Source organism: Dendrobium catenatum, unplaced genomic scaffold (assembly GCF_001605985.2).
Source record: "Dendrobium catenatum unplaced genomic scaffold, ASM160598v2 fragScaff_scaffold_998, whole genome shotgun sequence".
Taxonomy (NCBI): domain Eukaryota; kingdom Viridiplantae; phylum Streptophyta; class Magnoliopsida; order Asparagales; family Orchidaceae; genus Dendrobium; species Dendrobium catenatum.
In genome coordinates, this window is record NW_021319460.1 from 343934 (window position 1) to 352047 (window position 8114).

General features: G+C 37.9%; 1 protein-coding gene across 1 annotated transcript; it reads left to right on the plus strand.

The window, feature by feature from the left end:
• Nucleotides 1-5836: 5836 nt before the first annotated feature.
• Nucleotides 5837-7126, plus strand: LOC110106674. The gene is made up of 3 exons (XM_020836629.1): nt 5837-6155; nt 6210-6384; nt 6502-7126. The coding sequence occupies exons 1-3, from the start codon at nt 5837-5839 to the stop codon at nt 7124-7126; spliced, it is 1119 nt and encodes a 372-aa protein (XP_020692288.1).
• Nucleotides 7127-8114: the final 988 nt, after the last annotated feature.

Here is an 8114-nt window from a genome sequence, read left to right on the forward strand (position 1 = left end):
AGATGCTTTTTTCTTTTGAAGTCTTTTTAGTCGATAGTAGTTCAACCGGCATGGTGGAGTGAATGAGCATCCCCCTCCCCTTAGCGCTATCCACCTCCCTCCCTTGAACAAGAAAGCTATATGGATAGAAGCGGCTCCCTTCAGAGAGGAGAGCGAAGCGAGGAATAGGTAGCTCCCGTCAGGCCTCAGGCTCTACTTGAGCTAAAGTCTTAAAAGGCACGAATTCCTCTTTGCCTTGGAAATCTTTTCTTCCTAAGTCTCCTCAAACAGTTCTTTTTTGGGTTCTTTAGTGGAAAAGTTAAGTCCCAGAACTAAGATCCTTCCTTCAAAAACAGACTTGATTTAGTGGGGAGGACTCAAACAACGGCTCAGATTGTTTCTGATCATCACTATATGCACGGCAAGGTGGGTGACAGATTCCACAAATCAACATCTACCATTGAGAATCTTTCCTTACTTGGCATCCAAGCTTAACAAACTGTATGTACAGTCCAAGAAAGTTTCAAGGGGCTGAATCCCATTCCAAACAATGATGCGTGTTCCCTGGAGTCATTAACAGTCGAGGACAACGCTATCGCTCGAAGAGAAGATCAATTGGCCAGCCATTTGAATTTTCTGGAAAAGTTAAGAGAGTATTGAAATTAGATTCCTTTTAAAAGGAGTCGGAAAAGAGTCTTCGTTATTTTGAAACTTAAGGTTGTAGACGTCATATCCCAACCTTCCAACACATGCTGAATAGTGGTAAAAAAAGGACACCAAACACACGTTAGGAAAGGGTAAAGAGACTAAATACATGCCAAAAGGAAGTTTTGTCAAAAGGTCAACATATTGTTAGCCCATAGAATGATTGTTATGGGTAAACATATGAAGGTTTGAAATTTGAAGAAAATCGTTTTTATTTTCTTTCCATATTTTGAAGGCAATTTGAATCCAAATGACTTCAAGATGGGGTTTTTTTCTACGGAATTCCAAAACACAATGCGACAGAGTTGTCCCCTTGCCCCGAACGGCTTATGGAATTGTAAGGAAGAAAACCCTAAGCAAAGTTTAAATGGTCTAAACCCTCTCTACTCCTTGAAGTTTCGAAGAGAGTGAAGGGAATTAGACTAAAATACTTTCAAAACTTCTTAAAGTCAAAGATTTTTTAAATCCTTTCAATTTGAAAGAAAAGAATATATTGAATGTGACATTTTGTTAATCAAAATTTTAAAAGAATAATTTGGGGACCTGATTTGACACTGATCGCTCTCATAGGAAATCCCAGGGAGCAAGGTCAAAAATCAAGACGATCAAAAGGGACAGAAATTGGGAGGTAGGAACCTCTCCCCTTTAATGTTATTTTAATTTAATTTAATTATTATTTAGATGCTGGCCACACTCCCCATATGAAGAAATTGCGTCGAGCGGACCAACGGAAGAAAGGATAGTTAAGACTACCAATGAAACAAAATTCAATCTTATTAAAAGATGGAAGAGAGATTTTGTCCGCACCGGGCGTGCCCATTTTTTGTGTTTGGTGGAATTTTGAAAACAGGTTTTGAAAAATATTAGTTTACTTTGCGGAATTTTAGAATTGAGCATTGAATCTTAACTCTATAAAGTCGAAGCCCAAACTCATTCGGAAAAAATATCACGCTCGACAGGATGAAAAAGAATTCCGTAACGGATGTTCAGACTTAGGAGTTATGTTGATATCTTTCTTGAATATTCATGACTGGATCCTATAAGAGGACTCGACAACGACCCTGAGGACAAAGTAGATGTCAAACCTAAATATTCCAGTTATAATACTTCAAGGCGGGTATGATTGCTGAATGCATATCCAAAAAGCCTTACAAAGAAAGGTGTATCTCCCCAGAGGGAAATAAAACACTTACAATATAATTCTTCTAATATTCGATGACGACAATTCACTCTTTAACTTTTTTATCCAAGAAATCTAAAGAAATTTTTAAGAAAAGAAATTTGATTTTTGAAATCAGGCTGTGTTGTTCCAAATCTTTACGAGCGCTAAAGCCCTCGTAGTTAATTACACTCGTAGGAGAGATAGAATCCCCCACCGAAAACTCTCTCGATTAAAATCAGACATAAAATTTTGTTAGATTTTCTAGGAGTGATATCAAAAATTGAATAGAATCTTTTGGGAGAATCAAAAGCGAGTGGCATCAAGATTGAACAGTTATATAACAGAATTCGAAGGAAGAGAGGTAGGGGGTTTCACTTTGAGATTTCCAGAACCATCCAGGAAGTGTCCCAACGCTAGTCTAAATATTGCGGCTTTAATTTTAGGATGAAAAACGAGATTTATTTGGTTGAATAATATTTATTAGAAAATTTTGGGACCTATATTCCAATTGGGTGTCTATATAATCAAAGATCTACCCCATATCCAAATCTTAATTTGGACGCACGGACCACAGTCGTCCGAACCTAACTAATGCCAGTGGCAACAACCTGGTCTTACCCCGGCCTTGGATTGGGGAGCCAGCCTATCACCTAATCGATTTAAAATATATGAAGCTGGTTCCTTTATGAAAGAGTGGTATGCGGATGTTTACATTAACAGTTTTGGAGACTTTGGGCCACAATCTAGAAAATTTTCCTAATTGGCCCCTTTAACTATATGTTTGGGTGCTTAAATGTAAACTGATACAATTAAAAATTTTGATCTGTTTAATTGCTGTATCTAGTCTTTAATGCAATGCATGCTGAGTTGGGACAACTTCCAAATCAAGTATGCTTGAAATTTTAAAAACAGGCTCTTAGAAAATCAATTTTCTAGAAACTGCGACTTCCCTTTAGGTCCGGGCACCTCGTCCTCATAGGTCAGGACTATCCGGACTATACCCGCAAGCGGGGAAGGGGTCTAAACAAGGAAAGGATGCAGAAATATTGCATGCGACCCCGGAGTCGTTCCGCCGGCTACACATTCCCTAGATTCGCTTACTTTCTATGTTATTTAGACTCACTAAAATTTTTGACTTTTAAATTATGGAGTATAAAACTTTCACACCCGTTACTGAGTCTCACGTATCCTAGGCAAAAACAAAAAAGTTGGGCACACAATCGCCAAAAAACTAGGAAAAGCAAGCAATCCTAAGGGCAATAAACTTCATCACATCAATATAACTAAGTTAATAAATGTTCCATTAGGCCAAAGTTATTGCATTGACTTGATTAATAAACCGAGTTTTTGCAGAAAGTAAAAGTGGCCGGGCACAACTGACAACAACCCGGTTCTAAGCCATAATAATTGATGCAAGTTAATATTTGAGTGGATACTCTTAATCTCAAGTCATTCCTTTTTTTCTTCTTTGGATTCCTTATTCTTCAAGCATTATTGAAATTCTTCATGCGTAAGGCAACCCAAATGGATAAGAGGGCACTTCCTTTTCCCTGAGGGGAAAGGCCACACTTCCCCTCTTTTGGCCCGGCTATAGAGAAGTTGTGATCCAAAATTTGGATTTCCAAATGGAAACAGGAATAGTCCCAAAAAAAATGTATCTCTTTCACTCTTTTGGAAACCAAGCCTTATGGGTTGACCTATGTATCCCAACTCAAAACTTACTTTGGTCACAACACTTAAGATTATACACCAAATTACATTTATACTCTAACAAATAAATCTAGATCTCACCCTACAGCGGGTATATCTAAAGCAAGTTAATAAAAAAAAATAATTAAATGTCCATGCAGTGTTTGTTATATGTGCAGAAAGTAAAGTAGACCCCACAAACTGGCCATCCTCTTTTTAATTTGACCCTTTACAGGCTTTTCAGCTAGCTGCAGCACATGTGCAAGCCAAACTATGCTTATAACAAGTAATAATTTATTATGTAACTCTCTCCCCCCGCTTTTGTTGCCCTCCCTCTCTGCATGAGCGTTGGCCACCTGCAAAAACATTCTTCTCCGATGAACACTCCAGACGGTTTTTCGTACGCATAAAGAACATAAGATGATAAAATCAATAGCGCTGCCAAAAAACAACATTATCATATTCCCCTACCCACATAGTGCAGAAAATGTGAAGCAGACGCCAACAAACGCAATTTGCCCATCACAAACATAGCAATGAAAATCACTCGGAAAATCATGTCCCGCACATCACAGTTAAAGCCAAGTAAAACTAAAGTAAATACCGGAACTTCCTCCTCTTCTACATCCCTTAGATCTAGAGTTGGTTGTCTGAGCACAATCATCTAAAGTGTGATGTTATGACAGGTTGTGTCGGCCCTGGGGTAGGGTCCTGAGTCAGATGGGTGATTGGATTAAAGTTGTCTAAAAAGTCTGGATTTGTTGAGGCTTTGAAGAGAGAGCTTGAAAGGGAGAGAGGAAAGGGTGGAGTTTGAGAGGGAGAAGATCCTGTGAGGGGGAGGAACTCAAGGGGGTATGGTGGGGGATCCACACGGTTGCTCCAGCAAACTCGCACCTTAGTACCATCGGATTCAAGGCTTGTCTCGAGGTAAGTTCACCAAAGAAGAAAATCTCTTTGGTGTCAAAGGACCCGGCGCCTCCGTCGCACCGGGGAAGGTGGAAGTGATTTTGTAAAGGCTTCTCCGCCTAGCTGTGGGGGCTAAAGGAGAGACACTTCTTTTAGTGCAATACTTGGAGGGTGCCTCCAAGGAGTGGACGTAGGTCAAGGTTTGACCGAACCACTATAAATCCGGTGTGTTCTTTTCTTATTATCGCTTCCGCATTTATTTTTCTTCAGCACCTTTTTGTGGTGATTTTGGCTTGGATTTTTGTCTTTGTTTAAAAGATTCTTCTTTTCCAAATCACCTCTCTCTTTATTAGCCTTGGGCCAGTTCATATAGGGCCTAACATCCCTAACGAACTTTCAAGGATCATTTCTGAGGAGCAAGCAGCTTTTGAGAGAGGAAGGTCATTCTCTGATCATCTTCTTTTGGCTCAGGAGGTTTTTAACAAATTGAGATTTTCCAAGGTTTGCAATGGTTTCTTGGCTATTAAAGTGGACATGGAGCAAGCATACGATAGCATGTGCTGGTCTACTTTGGAGAAAATGATGTTTGAATTGGGTTTCCCTTCCAGGTTTGTTCATTTGGTGTTGGAGTGTATTACAACTCCAAGGTATTCTATCATGATCAATGGTGTAAATTCTAGTTGGATTGAGGGAAAGAGTGTCTTTTGTCAGGGATGCCCTCTATCATCGTTTCTTTTTATTCTTTGCTCCCAACTGCTTTCTAATGCCTTTCATAGCATCATAGAAGGGACTCGAATGTGGGTATTAGGATCTCTTCTAATGCCCAGAAGTTATCTCACTTTTTATTTGCAGATGATATTTTGTTGTTTTTGGAAGCCAAAGTGAATGTCATGAAAAAGGTTAGAGAGATCATGAAGAATTATTGTAAATGGACTGGGCAAAACATCAATTACCATAAATCTTCCTTGGTTTGTGGGAGCTCGGTGGATAGAAGCAGAAGAGTACAGATTTCCAGGTTTATGGGTATTAAATTGGTGAATGAATTTGAGTATTTGGGCATCAAATTGGCATTGAGACGTTTAAGGAAGGAAAACTTTCAGGTTTTATTGGACAAGTCTACTAAAAGAATTAATGCATGGGGGAATAAATTTGTTTCCTTAGCTAGTAGATTGGTTTAAATTAAATCAGTTGTTCTTTCTCTTCCGATTTTTGTAATGTCTCATTCTCTTATTCCGATGAAGACGTTGATGGATTTGGAGAAAATTTGTAGAGATTTCATCTGAAACAAATTTGATGCCAAAAGGGGTATTCATTATGTAGCATGGGAACAAATTTGTAAGCCAAAAAAAGTTTGATGGTTGGGATGTACATTCTGTTGTGGCTAGTAGGAATGTCATGAGAGCCAAGTTTGCTTGGAAATTGATTGATAAACCTGAGTCACTGTTGAGCAGACATCTTATTGCTAAATATGTTGTTAATTGGTGGAGCTATGGGCTGAGTAGGAGTAGTTCCTCTACGTGGAAGATCATGTTGTCTGGATGGAATGCACTCATGAATCATGTTAGATGGAGAATTGGTAATGGTTCTAAATTTAAAGTGCTGAAGGATATCTGGATTCTTAATAAGTCCTTACTCAAATGGCAAACATTTGTGGGTTATTTTGAGGATGAGGATGTTTCTCAGGATTATTTCATTTCAGATGGCTGCTGGGACCGTGAAAAATTTTTTATGTTCTTTGAGACATAACTTATTAATCTTATTTGTGAAGTTAAGATTGATCCATGTTGGCATGAGGATTGTATGGAATTGAAACATAAGATGTCTGGTAAGTCTTTATCTGTTGTAATTATGCAAGATAACTTCAAAAACCTAGAAGACGTGATTCCATTAAGATGGGTTTATAAACTGGGTTTAAATGCAAGATTGGAAGTCTTTATTTGGAGGTTGTTTACGGATGCTCTTCCTTCGGGTGCTTTCTTGTTCAGGAGGAAAATTTTTGATGATTCTTTTTTCCCTATGGGATGTGGAAATGTGGAGGATATCAATCATATTTAATCCAGCTGCTGTAAACTCAAGAAGGTGTTGTATGTGTTGAGAGGATGGGGATTCCAGGTTCCCGTTTTTAGTGGATGGGATGACTGCTGGGCTAGTCTTCAGAGGCTCAAAGATGGGAATATGGAGATGGTAAAGTTGTATTTTACTGTTATTTGGTTTGTTTGGAATCATAGAAATAAGTTCAAGCATGGGAATCCGGAAGTTAGTGAGGTGTTCATTGCTACTTCAATCCTTAGCTTTATCAGTCAGGATAAACAGAATTTTGTTGAATCGAAGAACTGGGTTGTCAATCAGTCCCTTGGGCTGTCTCTAGGTAAATGGCAACCTCCTCCCCCTTGTTGGATTATGATTAATCTTGATGCTTCTCTTAAAGGGAATTATGAGGCAGGTATTGGTGGTATTGTAAGGGATTGTAAAGGAAGGTTTATTCTTGCTTTTGGTATGAAGAAAATTCACTGGGACATTGGCCAGCTAGAGTTATCCACAGTTTCAGCTATTACAGATATTATACGTGACAGATTTGATGATGTTGGAGGCATTATAATAGAAGGGGACAATAAAAATGCTATAAAATTTCTTCACAAAATGCACAGTATACCGAAGAATATGGATAGGAGATTAGATATTTAAGATTCTTCAATTCTTAACAAGGTAAATAATGTGATTTTTCATTGGGTTAATCGTAGTTGTAATATATTAGCCGATTTTTGTGCTAATCATGCTCTTTTTCTGATTTTATTTGGGATTTGTTTTGTGAGAGTAAACTACCTTCTTCCTTTTGTGCTATGTTAAAGGAAGAGTGTGATTGTGCTCTAAACTCTCAGTAGTTTGTACCTAGGTTTTTGCTTTTTTTTTTCTTTCTACGCAATATTAGCATTCTTCAAAAAAAAAAAAAACCTGATCATCAACATGTCTTCTAGTCCAATAACTCCTTTCACACTCTTCACAGTACTCATCACCAAAATGTACGCGACGAGCCTGGCGAAGAAGAGGAAGGACCTATTCCTGCACCTTACCCTCTCCTCCAGCAGCCTCTGATTGATCAATTGGTTAAGAGATTTGATCAATGGGAGGCTAGATTTGATTCATATATCACGGAGCAACATGGACAAAATAAAGAGGATATTGCTTGTTTTGAAAACTATTCCATCCAGCAGCAGCAGCAGCACGATAAGGATATGACATAGTTTGACAAGTAGTTTGCCTCTCTGATCAGAGTTCCTCTTTCTACTTTCTTTTCAGTCTTTTTGTTTTCGTGATTACACTATTTTTTTTATGTCCTTTATTCTATTTAGTGTTTTTCTTTTATCTCCTTTTTTGTGATGTCAAAAGGAAGAGTAGTTATGTTTTTTTTGTTTGCTTATGTTTAGTGAAATTTGCTTTGCTAATTTTTTCTCTCTTAAAAAAAAAAAAGAGAAAAAAAAAATTCTTGCTTAATTTTTTTTTAACAATAATGTTTTCCATCATAAGAAAGGGAGAGATTATTGCAGATATGGACCCAAGATCCGTGATTTTGATGATAACAAATATTATTATTTCCTTACTAGTATGTCTTTATTATTTTCCTTGCTCATTAACCTTTTAGGTCCACAAATTCACTGGAACATCAATTGGCTTA

Excerpts from the sequence above, each read along its gene's own strand:
- LOC110106674 (XM_020836629.1), top strand. The coding sequence starts at position 5,837 with ATGAGAGCCAAGTTTGCTTGGAAATTGATTGATAAACCTGAGTCACTG. Across the intron at positions 6,156-6,209 it reads TTCAGATGGCTGCTGGGACC|TTAAGATTGATCCATGTTGG; the intron begins GTGAAAAATTTT and ends TTATTTGTGAAG. Across the intron at positions 6,385-6,501 it reads TTGGAAGTCTTTATTTGGAG|CTGCTGTAAACTCAAGAAGG; the intron begins GTTGTTTACGGA and ends TATTTAATCCAG.